Raw genomic sequence first — 20,194 nt, 5'->3', positions numbered from 1 at the left:
TGTCAGCCTGACCGACCATGAAGCTGTGAGAATACATAGATGCACATTTACTAAAAACAGTGCAGTGTGTACTATGTGCAGTGACCTGTGTAGTGTGCAGGGGGCGCCAGATTCAGGATTTTTGGCGCACGTTCTTCATGAATCTGGTGCCCCCTGACTGCCCCGAGTGCACCAACTTTTTTTGCACTTTTAACATGGGGCGTGTGACACATTTCTATTGGACTTTGCATGTTAAATCTGGCGAACGGTCAGAGCACCGGAATGCCCCCTAATTTGTCATGTATTTTCTTATTCAAGTATATATTGACAATGATTAAAAGGAGAGGAAGCAGTGTCAGGGCTTTGGTAGGTGACACACAGCACAATAGCAGATTCCTGCTGTGCTGGTGATCAATAAATGCAGGGACTATTTGAGCACAGCAGGTGGAAGGAGACTCTGAAGGCTGATCACTAGGCCCCTCCCACATCTGCTGTGTGGAGCAGAATAGAGGCTGAACAAGCATCATAATAACAAGTAGAAAGGTATTTTTACTTCCAGGTAACCATTACAAATAGATTTTTGAAATATTTTAACCTCTTTGACAGATTTTTGTAGTAAATAGTTTCGTGGCATAACCCCTTTAAGACCACATGAAATGTTCAGAAAATACAATATATCTGCATTTTCTGATATATATTTGTGTGTTCTGTAAAGTCTTGTCAATATTTAAGCTCACTACTGGTATTTGCTATAAATTGTCATGTCATGATCTGCAATACAATATTGGGAGTGAAAAGGGACTACATGTTTCTATGAATGCCCATTCACAAAAATAACCACTATAATTATACCTGTTATAAACCATAATAAATATCTAAGACAATAACAGTTGTTAACCCTTTGCTGCATTAAATAATGATTTATGCGTTTTCTGCCGATTTGTTTCTTATCATAAGGTAACTTGAAAATACTTATTCAGCCCAATTATTTGTGTGACATGTGACCTTTCTTTCACAGCTCCAAGAGGAAAACGGGGATGGAAAACATTCTATGCTATTCTGAAGGGAACTGTCCTTTACTTGCAAAAGGTAAACATATATACCTTATACTGACTAATAATTTTGTTAACTTTCCAGCAGAGTATTTTATTACACGTACTTTTCAGTTGTCAGCAGTTTTCCCCTTTAGGCTCTATTTCTACTTGTTCCTGACCACTGCTATGATATGCCCAATGCACTGCATAGTTTAAGAGGAGGGGGCAAGAGCCAAGTGGAGAAAGGCAGGGTGTTCTGTTATGTTCCAGTTTTTTCTATTCATGTTTACTAAGTTAGTGACCATTAAATGTGGTGTTTCTTGTGATCTCATAAAAAAAAATCATGTGACCTTTGTGATCAGCATTTAAATGTATACACTTGAGATCAAGATTAGAGAACAGTATATAATCACTTGATTTTTTCAGAAATAATGTAATTTCCATTGATCAGCATTTTATGGATTTTTTTAAGGGGTATACAATGCCACTAAAACAGAGTTTTACTAAATTATATCAAACCCTTACTTTTCACAAATGTTGAACAGCATTGACTAAAGCACAGGGAAAGATTATAATTACGTTTCCAATCTGTAGGAATTGTAAAGGCTTTTGCTTTGAATGACTTCTGCACAGTCTCTCTCAAACTGTGATTTTGGTCCACAGTTCTGATTGTTATATGTTTCTTGGCCACAACTTTGTCACCAAGGATTTTACAGAGGTTTTCTATTGGGTTTAGATATATGACTGTGTTCTAGCTATTTTCTTGTTTCAATCTTTTCTGTTTAAAGAAACTGCTTTACCCCTTTTCCTGTGTGACGGGGGCAATGTCCTGAATTAAAATTGCTGACTGATTGCGTGAAGGAGGGAAGGTTCTGATACACACTAGCATTCACTCCCATTCACACACTAGCATTCAGCTACAGTGTAGCTGTATGAGAGGTCTTACTCCTGCTGCAGAATACATTTCCCAAACCATGACACTTCCTCCACCAACTTACACTGACTTCTTTATATACTTTGGGTTCAGTATTTCCCCAGATTGTCGACAAACATGGGGTTTTCTAACAGACCCAAGTAAATTAAACTTGCTTTCATCACTAAAATGAACTCACAACCACTTCTCCTTTTATACAACATGCTCCTCAGCAAAAGTGAGTCTAGCTTTTTGATTCTTTCTGCTAATGAAAGGGTTGGTCACTGCAGAGTGGGCTTTCAGTCCAAATGCTCTTTAATAATAGTGTATGACAGTCAGATTCTTCCCTTGTTAGGGCTGAACTGGCAAGCAAGTCAAGCTGCAGTGCTGATATGATTACCCATAGAGATTCACTTGCATTTGTCATTCAAGGGCCATTAGCCTTCTTAAGGGACTTGAATGAGTTAAGATGAGTTTTTGTAAAGATGTGATATTCTAAATATCGCAGACTTGGAATGACCAACTTCACTTGCTATGGTTTATATGGTCACACTTTGCTTTTTTTATAAACAACCTTCTGATGGAGGGTTTGGAACAGCACACCATTTTTGCAAATTCAGTTCAAACTGAAAAGTAAGGGCATGTTTTGTTTTTTTTCACATCAGTGATTTTTCACGAAGGCCATTTTGGCTTATGGACACATACAGATTGGTTTTCTCTTCCTGGCTTCAGTGATTTGTCATTGATACCTTGCAAGTTGGTCATAAAAAGTTAGCTGCCAATCGAAAACTCATTAAACTGACATCTGTTCCAACAGTGCTACATACATACACACACACAGATGTATAAATGTTGTGAATAGTAAGATGGGTGAAAGCTGCTGGCTATGGTATATTTCTCAAGACAAAATGGATTAAAATGTTTAAAGTCTACATTCCTTGCAGACAGGAAAGAGTCAGCAGACCCCCTTACACTTTAGATTATTATTCAGGGTGTAAGTTGCAGAGCTTTTCTATTTTATCCTGACTAATTCTCAGTGAATCATGTTGTTGCTGAAAATGCAATACCCCTTTCTCCCTGAGATTTGGTTTTCAGTGGTTCCATAAATGTATGGTGCACAAAATGTATGGCTCCATGAAAAAACAATATATCATGATCAACTTAGAAATGAACAACCTGTGATCCACTTAATACTTTTTAGTATTAAGTGGATCACTGGTTGTTCATGGCAGTTATTGGGTTAATCAATGGGTAAAAAAATATTTTTTTAAATTAAAGTTTATATTGGGTTTTACTGTGTCAATATAACTAGGTTTGTACTTATTTATATTTTTTATATTGGACATTTAAAAATAAAATGGTCAAAATGTCTAACCACTCTGATAACAGGTCATTATTTTTTTTGTATCGCAGTGGTTAATATAAAAAAGCCCATCAACGTTGACTTCTATGCTCCTCTGTAATGAATAGGCGATGAATGATGTCCTGTGCATTAATTGGCCTAATGTAGACTATTGTCTTGAATTGCTGTGCCCTCAGAATTGGATTAGAACTCTAGAGTGAAGACTATTGATTTAATGCCAGTAGTCGTGTGTTTAAACAATGTCTCTATTCATTTCCCTTGGAATCCCAGATTGAAACAACATCGGTGATCTTCAGAACATCCTTTGCTTGCAGTTCTTATCAGAAGAAATCATTTAATTAAAACTCTCAAGTAATAGATTTTGGAATTGTTGCAACATTGCATTATGATATACATCTTTCATCTCTTAGGAGACCGTAACAAATTAAACACTATTGACATTAGAAGGAAACCCTCCTATACCTAAATGCATCAAACAAGGCCATCATTGATGTTTCCGTCTGCTCTCACATACAATCAGAGTCAATGAACACATAAAGTAAAAAAAATCTGATTAGCTACAATCATTATTCTGCACATTGTCAACCTGCCATCCATGGTTTGGAGTTTTACAAGCAAGTCACTATCCTACAGAACAGTATGAGGGCTTGTCTTTTTGTGTAACAAATTGTACTTTCCAGTGACAGTATTTAATATTCCATGCCATGTACTGGGAAGCAGGAAAAAAATTCCAAATGTGATTAAATTGGTGCTATCCTCTAGTTGGCTTTGTATTTATGCCTTTCTACTTTTTGTTCCAAATTACAGCTCCTCTTTATTGCTTAAGTTGGTTCGATCATGGTATACCAAATTTATATAGGGATTAATATGTTTTAATAGATTTTTAAAAAAATTAAAACCTTTTTGTTCGGAAAAAAAAAATCTTCATGTTCTGACGCCAGTAATGTTTTCATACTACAGCATACCAACCTGAGTACAGTCTCATTTTTTGCTTAATGAGATGACGTTTCCTTTGCTGCCATTTTGCGTACAGTACAATCTTCATTTTTTAGTCAAACCTTCATGAGTTGCGAAATGGTGAAAAACATTTGGGCGCTATTTTCTGTTTTGGGGTTTACTACCTGGAATAACCATATTAAATAGTATGGTGCGTGTCAGGAAGGGGTAATAAAATGGTCATAAAAATTATACATTTATTTTACAAAACTTTATTTAACAATTTTAATGTACAAAGTACTGGAAGAATTAATGGCCATGTGTCTACTGCATAGATGTACCTGGTCCTCTTCCAGGAATATCTTTCTCCACCTAAATATCCATCGTTGTTTTTAAGTACACTTTTTAAAATCTTGTTTGATTTATCAGAAAGTGTAACTCTTGCGTGTCCATAGCCCTTTGACCACAGGTTTTATTTTTATTGCCTGTATCCACCTTCAAGTTGCTATCAGTGTCATAAATATCAAGTGACTTTCTGTATTCTAGAACAACAGAATTAGTGGAGTACAAAATAACCACTTCATGTGGAAATATATTTAAACTTAAAATAGGTTCTGTAAGTTTGTTAAGTTGTAACAAAAGTATTTTTTGTCCCTGTGACATTAGCATCTAAAAAGTTTGACCAGAGGTCACAGTGGGCAGAGCGATCCGTTTGTTACTAATGGTCATCTGTAAGTCTGGTGTTCTTAAGTCGGGAATTGACTCCGATTTACGTTTATGGCAACTGATGAATCATTTAAGTAAAAATTGGAGAACATCACGACAAGAGCAGCAGTTACTGAACGTTACTATTTGGAGCTGTTAAGTCGCAGCATAATTACTTGCCACGTTGGATAATATGTGTTTGCAGTGAGAGTTTCTCCATTGTCAGGGTTTCTAGAGTTACTGCATGTGATTATAGTATATGTCACTACAATTGAGAATAAAGCCAACAGTTAAATGCTGATGTTGGGGGCCTATATCTAGTACAGTTGATGATATGGCCTCATAACTGACAATTGTCAGGGCATAGTGGGAGTTAAAGACCTTTGAAACCTTATGTACAGAAGAAAGGAACATATATGGTGTTAGGTTCATGTGTTAAAACACAATGCACTTAACATGTTTTCACTAAACGTTTTGTGTTATGCATTCACGAATCATCATTTCCAAATTGAAGCTTTTATTACATTCAGACTAATGGCTATAGGGTGTTCCCTAGCACTTGTTACATGTTTTTCTGCTTGTGTGTCACATGATGAAGCATTCTTGGTGACACTGCAACAAGTGGGAGAGGAAAAACTGAGGAGTGAGTGTTACGCACTAAGGGGGAGGCGCACGTATGATGGATGGCATCAGTAGAACTATATTGTATCAGACTGAGCTGTCTACTGTGAAATGGGTTAAGAAGGGGTGTAGCTGACTTTCAGGACTTGCTGGAGCTTGTACCTGAAACTTGTGCACTGACTGTTGCCTTAGTGGGAAGCTCTGCTGTGTATAGCAAATGCAAACATGCAAGCTGCTTTGTACAATGGAGATTGGTTCTATTGGGAAAATGATTCTACAGTCTTTATAGGTGCAGTAGAAAAAAAAGAAGAAAAATTGTCTAGTTCTTCAAAGATTTAAAACAACTGTTGGTGAAGCGCTAAGTTTAGTCCTTCTGAATTAGAATTCAGAGAGACTATTGTTGTTTCTGTAAATTCTATAATTGTAACATAGGCCCACATTTACTAAGGTGCTTGTGTCAGGTTTCTGGCAGACTTTGCACCTTATTTTCAGTGCAGACTGCTTGCACATTTAAGAAGTTCTTGTGCCACATTTGTTTTAGGTCGCACCTGCACTATTCTTCATGCGCCACAAATTTCTCCACTGAAATGTGAGTTCCTGTGCTCAGTTGGACCATGCGCCACATTTATCATGCAAAGTCGGACAGAATTTTGTTGCAAGCACTATGTTATAGGTGCACCAAAAAATTTTTCGGTTACATAGAAATTGTCCCTTAATTCTCTACAGAACAAACATATAGTGTACCAAACAGCTCCTGTGAACAATGCTTTGCCTTGCTACATTTAATTATTTGCTCTATAGGGGAGATAAGAAACAGTAATCTTCCCCGCTAGCAGTATAAATGATGGTAACAGGAGTTCAAGCAGAGAGAAGTCCACCCCGGTTATGTGTAGCTCTTGATGAGTATTCATCATGTTTATTGCTTTCCACGCAAAGATTTTATACAAGTGCTGTATGTACATTTACATTTTAAGGAAATACATTAAAAGAATATAATGAAGGCAACACGACCAGCTTTGAAATAGTTTTTCTTTATTGCCAATAATGCAGCGTTGCAAATATGCTTTTCCCTTATGTCAAAAGTCTTTATAAAAAGCACATTTTAAAAGACAAAAATTTTACATCACAATAACTTGTATATCGCTTCCTATTGGCTTATTTGAAAGTACATGTTGCATGTTTCATTTGTATTACATAAATTCTTTCCTTTGTTTTGCCTTTCCTTCTATATACATGTGTAGCTTATTATTACAGTCCCCTTTCAACGATATACAGAATTCTGTATAACCAAAAATATACTGAATATATCTCTGCCATACATCAATAGTATTAGCTGCAAAACATTACTTGTAATGGACCCTGCACAGATTATAACGATTAAGCAAGGTAGTAGACTCCCTTCAACACCTTAACCCCTCGGAACTATAAAACAAAGGAGCTGTATGTGAAAACCAGGGTCCTGCACTAACAGCTGGGATCGCAATACTCCGGCACAGGGACAGAGGTGCCGACCGCTTCCATTGCAGTCCTGAGGTCCTATGAAGAACCTCAGGTCTGACAGCAGTAAGTGCCCATTAGATTGTGCTTACAGCATGATCTAACAGTGCTCCTATCAGTCTATGGAGAATTCATAGTCTGACTATTTAATATGCTGCAATACATTAGTATTGCAGTATGTTACAATGAACAAGTGATCAAATTATGTCTTGTTTATGGTTTATGTGCCACCTTGGGACAAAGTAAAACAGTTAAAAAAGATTTTAAAAAATACAACCCAAAAAAAAAAAAATTTTTTTAAATAAAGATCCCCTAATGCCCGATCATATATAAAAATCTACAGTATATACTCAAGTATAAGTCGAGCTTTTCAGCATAGAAGATATGCTGAAAACCCCAAACTTGGCTTATACTCGTGTCAAAAACAAAGTCAAAACTCACCTTTCCGAGGTCCCCCACGGGTCTTCTCCGTGATCCGTCTGGCAATGTCAGATCCGTGTCATGGTCCGGCGCACAAGCTGTGACATCAGTCGCTGCTGTGCCAGCAGCCTGCATACACAATATGATGGCTGTGACGGCCGGCGTCAGAGCCTGTGACGTCACAGGCTCTGATGTCGGCCACTGCTGCTATAATTGACAATGTGATGACAATGTGACAATGGGGAGCGCGGACAAGACCTGAGGGGGGCGTCGTTAAGTTTTGGTTTTAAGTTTTTTTTATTTTTTTTACTTTACTAGTTTTCAGACCCCTAGGGTACTTTAACCCTAGGTTGTCTAATTAACCTACATGGCAGTATATGGGGATTTTACACATCATCTATTACAATAAGGAAATCGCACATTGTATTACATGGGTTAAAATCAGACAGCCTCAGGTTGTCCTGAGACTGTCGTAGTAACCGAACACCACCCCACAATGACGTCACATGGGACGCTGATCGAATCCAATATGGTGGCGCCCATGAGCCGCTAGGCTTAAAATGCCTTCAGCATGGAGCCCACTCCATACAGTGGAAGCCAACGTTTGAGTTACTATTGTGACACGTCGGTAAGGGGTTAATTCATTGTATAGTTCAAATTTTTAGGCCAAAATTAATGTATTGTCCAAAAGAATTACAAATTGTAAATTCCACCATTTTATTTTAACCCCTGTAAAACAACTAAAGGGTTAACAAACTTTTTAAAGTTGATTTCTCATACATTGAGGGGTGTAGTTTCTACATTGGGAACATTTAGGAGGTTTTATTCTCTCAAAGTCACTTAAAAAGCAGGTGGGTGTAAATATAGGTTTTGGCGATTTTTATAAAAATGTGAAAAATTGCGCCCACATTTCTAAGCCCCATAAGATCCTAGAAAAATAGGAGGATGCATAAAAAAAAACATGCCAACATAAAGCAGACATTAGGGAAATGTTAGTTAGTTATTTGGGTGCTATGACTATCTGTCTGAAAAGCAAAAAAAAATGTTTTCTCGTCACACATTCCCTTCGAATTAATCTCAAAATTACCTGGGTATGTTTAAAGCATTTGAAGGTTATAACCACTTTTAGTGACACATGGCAAATTTAAAAAAAGGGGTTAAGGACAGAGGCCTTTTTTAGGTTTAACCCATTGCCGCACCCTGACGTTATTCTGCATCATAGGATGCGGGTAGTTCCCGCACCTTTATGTATAATTACGCCATGGCAATCGCCGGGCTCAGACTATCGCAATCCCGCCTGTTTAACCATAGTGACCATGGTATCTATAGTGCTGATCCTTGCCATGGCTACCCTGAGGTCCGATTAGACACCAGGGCTGCTTTCAGGGCTGCCTAACAGTGCTGATGTCAGCCTATGCAGAATGCTTTATGCATTATGCAGAATGCAGAATGCATAGGCTGACTATGTAATATGCTGCAACACATTAGTTCATAGATAATTAGATCAAATGATCACATGTCCCACCCCGAGACAAAATATAACAGAAAAAAAAGTTTTAAAAAAAGTGCAATTAAAAAAAAATATTAAACAAGAAGAAAAGTCCCCTGAGGTGAAAAACACAACATATCACAACACAACGTCCGTAACAACCCGTACAAAAGAGTAAAATTGTTACTAAACCAGTAGGGTGAACACCGTAAAAAAACACATACAAAAAGACCTCACAGAAATGATAACATTTTCACATTTGACCTCATTAAGATTGCATAAAAGTGATCAAAAAGTAACGTTTAGGCTGCATTCACACACATGTATGGGGGACGTATATACGGCCGATATACGTCCCCCATACACTTCTATGGGCTCACGGCGCCCTACGGGAACGGTACGGTGCGGCACCGTGACGCTCTGTAGCCCGGGAAAAGATAGGACATGTCCTATCTTTTCCCGTATTACGGCGCGGCCATATATCGCTATGGAGAGGGGCGGGGGTGAGCGGCGCTCCTCTCCCCGTGCTGCCGTGTGCCTGCCGTGCTACTGTGCTCTTACAGGTCTGTAAACAAAAATATATAAATGTTATTCCCATTGTTATATGGTGAAATCAAGCAAATTTCTCACAAAATAAAGTTCTATATTCTGCAAAACAAGTTTCCCTTATTTATGTAGCTTTTTTATGGTTAGCACCATAATCGTGATGACCCATAGAATAAAGATAACACATTATTTTTATGGTACGGTGAACATCCGGGGTGGAAATCATAAAATACTTAGATATTTTATAGCCTGTAAAATGTGACATTGCAGATCTTCTCTGAGGGTTTGTGAGGGTTTAATTTTTGGCCAAAATTAATACATTGTCTAAAAAAAAAACAGCTTGTAAATTACACCTCCATTTTGTTTTAACCTCTTGAAACATCTAAAGGGTTAACACACAAGTTGATTTGTCACACAATGAGGGGTGTAGTTTCTAAAATGGCATAATTTATGGGCATTTACTGCTATTTAAGTTGCTCAAGGTGCCTCTAAATAAGGGTTTTGGCGATTTTCATAAAAATGAGAAAAATTGCACCCAAAATTCTGAACCTCCTAACAACCTAGAAAATATAGAGGTTGCATAAAAAGCCACACAAATATAAAGCAAACATTTGGGAAATGTTAGTTATAAAGTTACTTGTGTGCTATGAAAATTAACAATTTTTAGAAATTTTTGCCAAATTTCCATTTTTTTCATAACTAAACACAAAAGATATGATCAAAATGTTTCTATTACTTTGAAGTACAATGTGTGATGAGAAAGCTATCTCAAAATCCCCTGGATATGTTAAAGCATTACAGATGTATAACCTCTTGTAATGACTGAGGGCAGATTTAAAAAAAATCAGGCCTGGTCCTAAAGCCCTAACATGGCTTAGACCAGAAGGGATTAAAGGGGTTGTCCGAGTTTAAAAAAAAAATAAAATATATGTGGCCGGGAGGGGGGTGACTAAAACAATAAAGCTGTACTTACCTCCGGTGCCCTCCAGTATCAGCTTCCGGCCGGCCGTGGCCGGGTACGCCTATCCGTCCCTATACACAGCATTGTGTATGGGGGCCGGAAGGTTGTCGGGTCTGGCCGGAACGGAGTCCAGCGCTGCTCCGGCGGCCATGTTTGTTTACATGGCGCCCGGACCGGAGCGACAGCAGCGCTGGATACCGGAGGGCACCGGAGGTAAGTACAGCTTTATTGTTTTAGTCACCCCCCTCCCGGCCACATATATTTTATTTTTTTTTTAAACTCGGACAACCCCTTTAAGGACAGACACATTTTTCAAATCTGACATGCATTACTTTATGTGGAAAGAACTTTTGAATGGTATACCGTATCCATTTTGAAACCGCTTTTTTCATTGCATATTGTACTTTATTATAGTTGTAAACTTTGATCAATATGTGATGTGTTTATTTATGAAAAAAATTGAAATTTACAAAACAAAATTCGGAAAATCTGTATGCAATATATCAGGGGTAGGGAACCTATGGCTCGGGAGCCAGATGTGGCTCTTTTGTTGGCTGCATCTGGCTCTCAGACAGATCTTTAATAAACAGTGATGGCTGCTGTTTGTCTCTTAGACTGATCACAGGCAGCTGTTACCGCTGCCTACGTCCTTTGTACGACCCATCGCAGCCATTGTCTAAACCTGGGTCAAAGAAAAGAGTGTGGGAGCCATGAGGAGCTGCCTGCAGGGAGCGCTAGTAAGTGAATTTTTTTTTTTTTTTTTTGCTGTGACTACCTATCTACTGGGGGGCTTGTGCTGTGGCTACCTATCTACTGGGAGTATTTATGTGCTGTGGCTACCTATCTACTAGGAGTATGTACTGGGTGTCAGGATTTCGAGTAGTGAACAACCTGGACCACCGTGGACGATGATGTAAGCAGACACATGGGACTGGGATCTAAGTGGCACCCGGTCTTCACCAGAGCCTGCCGCAAAGCAGGATGGTCTTGCTGCAGCGTGGTACCACCAGGTCGTTCCACAGGCACGACTTGTCACGGTGGCAGTCTTTTGGTCAGGAACAGGATCACTAGGCAGGTCAGGAACAGGCAAATGGTCAAGGCAGGTGGTAATGATGCGAGGTGGGGAACGGAGCAAGAGGTCAGGGCTGGCACGGACAGAGCAGAATCAGGAACAGGTCTGGGGTCACAACAGGAGGTCAACAATTGGAAATTAACACTGCGCAAAGCTGCCTCATAGGTATGAAGCACTAATGCTGGGAGCCGCCAGTCTTTATAGGAACACGGGAAGTGGGTAGCGCCAATCAGCGGCGTGCTGCCCTTAAAATCTGCCGTCGCGCGCGCTGGTCAGGTGGGATGAGAGCAGGAAAGTGAAGAGGTAAGGGAGCTCAGAAAGGGGCACCACCACGGACAGGGGCACGGGTGTGCCTGCGATCCGAGGCGTAGATCGCAGAGGCACCCGTGACACAGGGACTACCTATCTACTTGAGTGCATGTGCATATTGTACGGCTCTCAAGGTATAAAATTTTAAAATATGTGGCGTTCACGGCATTATCAGCCAAAAAGGTTCCTGACCCCTGCAATATATGTTTGATCATTCTAGTGATCTTTGGTATATATCCAGCGTGGTGTAATGGGCAGGAATTAAAATCAAGTACTGGTGCACAATGCACCATTGGTTGATAAATCCCCTAATTACTATTTGTTTTTGTTTGCCAGTTTTTATGAATAAGTAGTTTTATGTCTGTTTATGAATAACTACATACAATTTAAAATTTTTTACATCCCAGGACAAACATAACTGGATACACTAAATGCTGAAAAATAAAAACCTTATTATTGAAGGGGGTAAGATTAATGGATTAGAAAAGCAATGCATTTTATGACACATTGAAACATTAACATGTACATTTTCTTCTTGCTCTGCTATTACCTGGGATTTTTGTGTTTCTGACATTTCAGTTTCTAAGAACCACCTTTCACAGTAATTTCATTTCACTCATATGTCAGCGTCATTGCACACGATCCATTCTCTCCTTGCCTTCACCTTCTGCATTTTACGGTGTTTAGAGAACTGTAGCAGATTCATTAGTATTGCATGATGAAAAAACACCTTGGAATGTAAAATACAGTGTATATAATGCTCACCCAAAACAGAAATTAAATGAAATAAGAGCTTCTTATAGCATTTTTTTTACATTTGTGAGATCTGACAAAAAATGTATTTACTTTATTCCAAGCAGGAGTGAAGACCCTTTTTCTGATTAAAGTGAGGACTTCAGCAATGTGTGCCACAAGGGTTGTGTACGCACATTGACCCTGCAGTCCTAAAGGGACTAGATGCTTCCACAAATTAGGACCCAGATATCATCAGAAATGAGTAGTTGGGGCCTATATCAGCTTTGCTTCAAATTTATACCTTATTTAATCACATATTTAATACATACTAAGGTCTCGTGCAGACAACTGTATGTTTTGACTGCCCCATAACTTTCTGTTGGGCATGTTCACTGCACTGTGCATGCGTTGTGTATCACTGCACTGTAAACGTGCTGACTGCCTGCAGTGCAAAAGATATAGCAGGTGCTAATCCTGACTGTTTTTTGAGGGCCAGGTATTCATTTCCAATGGACTGTAGCAGACGGGATGAAAGTAGGGAATCAGGTTTCCCTGCTTGCAGCCCACAAAATGTGCACTTTTGTGTACATGAGGCCTAATAATAGCATCAAAGTTTGGCAAGAAATCCAATTAAATATGTTACGCAGAGCATATTGAACCTTCAATATTTCTTTGGGATATATTGTAACCCAACTTCCTAATAGATGTCCAAAAGATGGAGGAGGAGCAGGATGCTGAACTACATCTGCTCTTGCACAAAGTTTATCCTTTATTAGGGTGATGTGACCAAACCGATCAAAGTTCTTTGAAATGTTATTAGTCCTTTTTTTTTAAACTCCGTTTTATTAAAGTTTGCATAGAACAATACATAGAGTAAGACAATATACATTTGTTACAAATGAGAGATGTTGTCAGAAGTGTGGATAATGCTACATGCATGTATATTGAGCTATGCATGAAATCAGGTGTTAATTCATTACAAGGTAAACAACACAAAAAAAACTAACACTGTTGCTGCTTTCAGTACCTTATCATCTAAGCTGCCATGTGGTAGGTATATCAGAGGCCGTCTTGGGAGGCTCAGATATGCATCGGGGTGCCGGTTGCTTCTAAAGAGAGGGCAGGTGTGGACTCCACACTTCGCACAGTAAAAGACATCCATACCATTTAAACCAGACCCCTGGTAGCATCAGTAACGTCCCCCAACCCTGGGGCCGTGGCTGATGATTCGCACCACCTGTCCCATATCTTGTGGAATTTCGTAGGGCATTTCCTGTGTTTGTAGACCACTTTACCACTAGACCGCTGGTAAGAGCCTTCCATCAAATAGGGATGAGCTCTCAAGCACCTCCCATAAGGATCAGAGGTCCAGGTGTGAGGCTAAATGTTGTTCAGGGGGACCCAAGCTCCCATGTCCCAACCAAGGGCCCAGAAATTTTAGCTGACCCGCTAAGCAATATATAAAAATATTTGGCAATGCCATACCAGCCAATTCCTTAGGGCGCTAGAGCTTGGCTAGTAGTAACTTAGATCTAGAGGAGCCCCATAGGAATTTAATCAGGAGGGTGTCGAGAGTTTTAAAGAAGACATGCAAAATAGGGACATACACATGCTGCAGCACATATAGGCACTACGGGAGGACCACCATCGGTACCGACAGGGGGTGGCCAGACCAAACCTTAAATTTTTCCCTAAACATGGGCAAGAGGGGGGTCTACATTAAGGTATAGTGTCTTAGCAGGCTCTTTAGTCAAATGGATACCTAGGCATTTAAAGTTGTCAGATACTTGTAAATTAGAGACATATTGGGGACCATCAGCTCTATTAGGTGGCAAGAATGTCAGATTCGACTTTGACCAGTTTATGAGGAGTCCAGAGAATGAACCAAAATCATCTATCAGGTGAATGGCTCTGGTTGTGAGAGGAACAGCAGAAGATTGTCGGCTTATAATGTCAGCCGATCCTCCCGGTCTGCCACCACCATGCCTCTATACAGTGGGTCGCTGTGAAGGCATATGGCAAGATGCTCAATCGCTAAAACAAAGAGAAGGGGCGATAGGGGACAACCCTTGTGGGTGCCCCTCCCCAACGCAAAGCTGGGTGACATCTGTCCATTAAGTACAATGGATGCCCTGGGACACGCATATAGTAATAAGACCCATTTAATAAAGGTACGTTCAAACCCAAACCTTTCAAGTGTCGCCAATAAGTATAGCCATTCCACCGAGTCAAAGGCCTTGGCAGCGTCTGGCCCAGTCCTCCCCTCTAGCCACCCCTATTTGCATCAGAACCTGTGTCCGTCTCAGGTTACCTGATGTGCTACGGCCAGGCATGAAACCTGCTTGGTCAGAGTGCATCAAACTGGTGACTACTGTATGTAGTCTCCTGGCCAGTATCTTGGTGAGAAGTTTGTAGTCAGAGTTTAAAAGAGATATGGGTCTATAAGACCCACACTCAGCGGGGTCCCTGTCAGAACTATATTAGCTTCATAGAGGGAAGCAGGGAGCTTTCCCTCTCAAAGGAGAGCTGGAGCACCTCCAGAAGAGCAGGGACCAGCAGCCTTCCCTTTGGCCATATCCGATAAGGCCTCCTGCAGTTCAGTCAGGGTAATTGGCGCATCTAAAGCTTGTCTCTGTTCAGTCAGGGAGGGGGAGGTCAGGTCATCTAGATAGTCTCGCAACTCTGGTGGGGTCCTGTGGGAGTTGTACAGGTCTTGGAAAAAGTCAATAAAGGTGGATAATATGGCAGAGTTGTCAGTGTGGATAGAGCCATCCATGTCCTTAACCCGAAGAATAGCCGGAGAAGCGTTGTTCTGGTGTATAAGATGGGCAAGTAGGCTACTGGATTGATTGCCATGCTCACAATATTTCTGTTGCGTGAAAAAAGTCTGTTTCTTCTGTTTATCATACAAGCAATGTACGTATTTCCATCCTGCATTCAACCAGGCCTCTCTGTTATGTCTGTGTGGTTGGCTATGTATGCCGCCTCCAATGCTATACACTTATGGCCGAGGTCCCTTTCCTCCTGTGCTGTGGATCTCTAAAACATCCCTTAAGAGCCTCCCAGAATGATGAAGGGCTAGGTAGAGGGTCATTGAATTCTAAAAACTTGGCGAGCCGCTCAGGGGTCTGATCCCCTGCAACAATGAGTGGCAGCTAGAACGGGTGGACCTTCCTTATGCTAGTCAACTGGCTGAGATTCCTCTAGGTAAGTGAACTGTCGTGGTCACCCAAGAATAAGGCAATCCATTCCCACATAAATAATCAATACTAGAAAGGGAGTTTCATCCCAGTGTGTGGCAGGTATATTCCCTAGACTGAAGGTGGCGGCTACGCCACAAATCACACCAACCCATTTCTGAAAGGAATCGTTGTAATGGGGTAACACTTGGGTCTGGAGATTGTGAGCCCGGGGGCCAGAATTTATCTAAATGCAGGTCTAACATGACATTATAGTTTCCCATACACAATATTGTAGCATTAGGATATGATGCTGCAAAATTGGCTACATCGCAGAGGATTTCCAGGGAGTAGTTGGGCGGGTTATATATACCTATGATTACCACAGGTCACCTCCCTCCATCTTACTGATTGTAGTTCTTTTCAGTGCTGCAAACCATGGTTGCTATGGGACTTTTGCCCAGTGATCACCCTACTCCAACACATTAGGTTCATCACAAGATCATTACACCCTCATAGTTCTTTCTAGGGGGAGTGTCTTGGACTTTCAAAGTACACAGTACAAATGGTAGCCATTGTGTTGCATGCAATGAACAGTAACTAAGGCCTTAAAGAGTAACTGAAAAGGATTTTTGTTTTCTACAAATCAATAGCTCTTGGGATGTAAAACATTGCCTATTATCTTTGTTACCTATATGCAGCAGTTTCCTTGCTATCCCCTCAGATTATCTGAGTGCTGCAATACCTGCTTCCTCTCCATGTGCTGACAAGCCCTGGAGTTCATTGTATAAACAAATCTACAAATTCTATGGACTCCTGGGAGGGGAGGAGCTGCAGCTCACAGAGGAGGAGACATAGCTCTCTTTGTGTATGAAGCAGAACTGAGTGTGCACAGGACCATGGATACATATATGTCTTCTGCACAGAATTGCGAGTTACAAGATCTCCCCTGCTCCCTATCAGTCCCTCTATCCTAGTCTGTGATGCTACAGAACTTTCTCTCTGCACCTCATACTGCACCCCCTCCCCTATCTTGTTATAGGCAGTATAAGCTCTCTGCAGATAAGATATTAACCCTTAGTGCTCGCACAACACAAGCTATACACTTCATGTAACTGGTTTACTTAAGATTTCTTTCACAAATTCACTGCTCCACAAAATACATCCTGTATGTGCACTGTGCAGTGTTCAGTGGATCTACTTGAGGGAAACTAGATGGATATAATGCTGGTACTTTGAGAGAGAACATAAGGCATCATGGGATCTGTGGGCAAGCTGACTGACCTCCACTTGAGGGCATAGACTGACAGACATTAGTCTCCGCCCACTTCACCTCTGATGAGAAAGATTTTTGTCGAAGACACTTTCAGAACAGAAAATGCCATAACTTTATAAAGAAAGGGGCAAGCAGCACAAAGTAGACTTTGTTCTGTTTGTTTTTAAAGGGGGAATTGCATATAATTTGTTAAAATCGTTCCTTTACAGTTACGCTTTAAGGCTATGGACACCTTTGTAAAAGATAAATCAATAAACGCAAAAGAGGGTAGTCGGCTCACTTGCATTCAGTTTTCAGTGACCAATGTACATTACTCAACTTGAAAAGTATGATCACCAGGCCAGAACACGAAAGAGACATTCACACTATCTCTACATGCGCACCGAACAAAAACTTTTATCCTGTCAGTTCCAGGGTACCTCCCATGGACCAATTTCAATCTGTGGTTGAGCGGGACCTTGTGGAGCTGAAGGATTCATTTTCCTCTACCCAAACTAACAACCTTTCCCCCAACCTACGACATGCATTACAGGAGTTAAAATTAAACAAACACGTCATTATCAAAATGGCGGATAAGGGGGGGAAAGTGGTAGCATTGGACAGGGATCTATATAGATCCACAGTTATGGAAATTTTGAATGACACACATACTTACAGAAAACTTAATACTGATCCCACGTCCATTTTTACACAACAACTCAAAAACATTGTACAGGAAGGCATTGATATCGGTATTATCCCAGAAAAACATCTTAACTATTTGTGTTCAGACAACCCTATTATTCCCATTTTCCATGGGTTGCCAAAGATCCATAAGGATAACTTCCCACCTCCTCTCAGGCCGATCATTTCGGGTATTGGTTCAGTTAATGAAAAATTATGTAAATGGATAGATGATCTTTTGCAACCCCTGGTCACCATGCTCCCAGGATATCTTAGGGACAGTAAAGAAGTACTTAGAATTTTTGAAACATTTACATGGAAGGACAACTACATTTGGGTAACTTGCGACGTCACTGCTCTATACAGTTCAATACCACATGAGTTGGCAATTACTGCATTAGCACATCATTTATATAAATCTAGCACATATTCGGTTGAACTTTGTGAATTTGTGATTGATGCCACGAGATTTCTGCTCTCCCATAATTACTTTTCATTTGATGGGGCCTTTTTCCTCCAGACGAGGGGTTCGCCAATGGGGGCACGATTCTCGCCCTCATTGGCGAACCTCTTCATGTCTTGGTGGGAGGAGGAGTTCATCTACTCAGACAAGAATGTATTTAGGGGTGGCATCGTCTGGTACGTCTGCCAGACTTTGTCACCTACATTAATAACAACAATGTTAACCTTGAATTCACATACAGTGTCAATGACACCACGACCTCTTTCCTGGACCTCCTACTAGTGGGTCTCCCATCACAGAATAGGGTAGTGTCCACGTTATACAGAAAGCCTACAGCAGGAAACACTGTCCTTAATGCATCTAGTAATCACCCTGCCCACACAGTGAAAGCCATCCCAGTTGGTGAATTCACCAGGTTGAAAAGAGCTTGCTCGGACTATGAAGATTTTATATATCAAGCCAATGAACTTAGCACTAGATTATCCGCTCGGAAATATCCGAATTGGATGATACAGAGAGGCTTCAAGATAGGCCAAAATAAAAATCGTTCCGAGATGTTGGCAAACACTAGAGGTAATAAGATAAGTAGGGATCCATCAAAAAATCCCAATAACTCTGCGGTCACTTTCTCCACCCAATACAGCTCCGACTATAACAAGATAGTCAATGTCCTCAAACAAAATCTCCCGATATTATACCAGGACGATAAACTTAGAGCCATCCTAAAGAATGGGTGTAATTTTGTGTCCAGAAAAGGACAGACCCTTGGGTCCATCCTTTCTCCGAGCTTATTTACCAGTGATAATTCCCATACAAAAACTTGGCTAGACACCAAGGGCTTTTTTCGTTGCGGCACATCCCGATGCAATGTTTGCATTTATTCTAAATGTGTGGATCACTTTTCTCCTACTAATGAAACGTGCAAATATCCTATCAAGACGTTTATTAACTGTGATACAACATTTGTTGTTTACATAATTGAATGTATCGAATGTAAAGTCCTCTATGTAGGATCTACCACTCGTAAACTAAAGACTAGGATAGCAGAACATCTAAGAGACAGCACAAAAGATCTATCTTGCAATATGTCAGGGGCCTCCAGACACTTTGCAAGTGTACATTCAGGTGAAACAGGTACATTCCGTTTCTTGGGCATAGAAAAAAAAATTTTTTTCCCCGAAAAGAGGAGGCAACAAAAAGAGTGTGTTATTACAGAGAGAGGTCTTCTGGATCTTTGGGCTAGGAACACGTTTCCCGACTGGCCTAAATTTCAGAACAGACTTCTCATATTTTTATTGAAAAGCCTCCAACATATTAATGTCGACTCTTTCCCCTTAACTTTTTTACTGTACTTTGTAATCTGACCACGTTTGAAATATTACCTTTGTGACCAAACCTGGTTTATGTTGGCACCTATGGACTTGATGTTATTGCCATTTTTCTACAAGTTATTTCTACATAAGATATCTTGTATTTCTATGCTAAAGTCTGTACGACGATGATTAATATATGTATAATTTGTATTGCACTGCCCGTCCGGAGGTTATGTATTCCAGACACGCCCCCCTCGCTGATGCAATACATCACATGATATAGCACGTGATGCACACGCCCATCTATTGACGTAGTGCATCACATGATCCGTACACACCCGCAAGCTGTGATTGGTAGTTGTTGCTTTTAAATTGATGAAATGTTTTATTGTTTGTATGCCATGACTAAGGGCACAAGTTGCCCGAAACGCGTCGGCTGTTGCCTACTTACCACACCATGCTTTTAAGTCTATTGGAATAAAAGTCACGTTTTATGGAAGTGCTGCGATAACTCTTTCTTCTCAAGATCCAATTCAGTTTGTAGTACTGAGTCAGAAGCTGTTCAAGCACGGAGAGACCTGGGTCCAAAGGAAAATGAAGTCCAACATCAGGAAATGCTGTAACCATTAAAAATTTCTTCAAGCTTAATTTGATCATTTAAATAAAGGGGGGGAAATGTATAAATATTCAAGGAAGAAAAATAAGTTAATAAGTTTGAGG

General features: G+C 40.3%; 1 protein-coding gene and 1 long non-coding RNA gene across 8 annotated transcripts in view; one reads left to right on the top strand and one right to left on the bottom strand.

Annotated features, from left to right (window-relative positions):
* The window catches only part of PSD3 (pleckstrin and Sec7 domain containing 3), a 350,748-nt gene that overhangs the window by 303,255 nt on the left and 27,299 nt on the right, over window positions 1–20,194 (top strand). For all 7 annotated transcript variants that reach the window (XM_072114187.1, XM_072114198.1, XM_072114193.1 and 4 more), the window contains one exon: window positions 998–1,068. In XM_072114187.1, coding sequence (XP_071970288.1) covers window positions 998–1,068 — 71 coding nt within the window. The remainder of the gene's footprint in view (window positions 1–997; window positions 1,069–20,194) is intronic.
* LOC140068871 (uncharacterized) overlaps window positions 1–20,194 on the bottom strand; it is a 78,853-nt gene that overhangs the window by 49,669 nt on the left and 8,990 nt on the right. The window lies entirely within an intron of this gene.

This window comes from Engystomops pustulosus, chromosome 1, assembly GCF_040894005.1.
Source record: "Engystomops pustulosus chromosome 1, aEngPut4.maternal, whole genome shotgun sequence".
In the NCBI taxonomy this organism is placed as follows: domain Eukaryota; kingdom Metazoa; phylum Chordata; class Amphibia; order Anura; family Leptodactylidae; genus Engystomops; species Engystomops pustulosus.
Note: the sequence above shows the minus strand (reverse complement) of the source record. Positions and strands in the feature narration are given on the sequence as shown.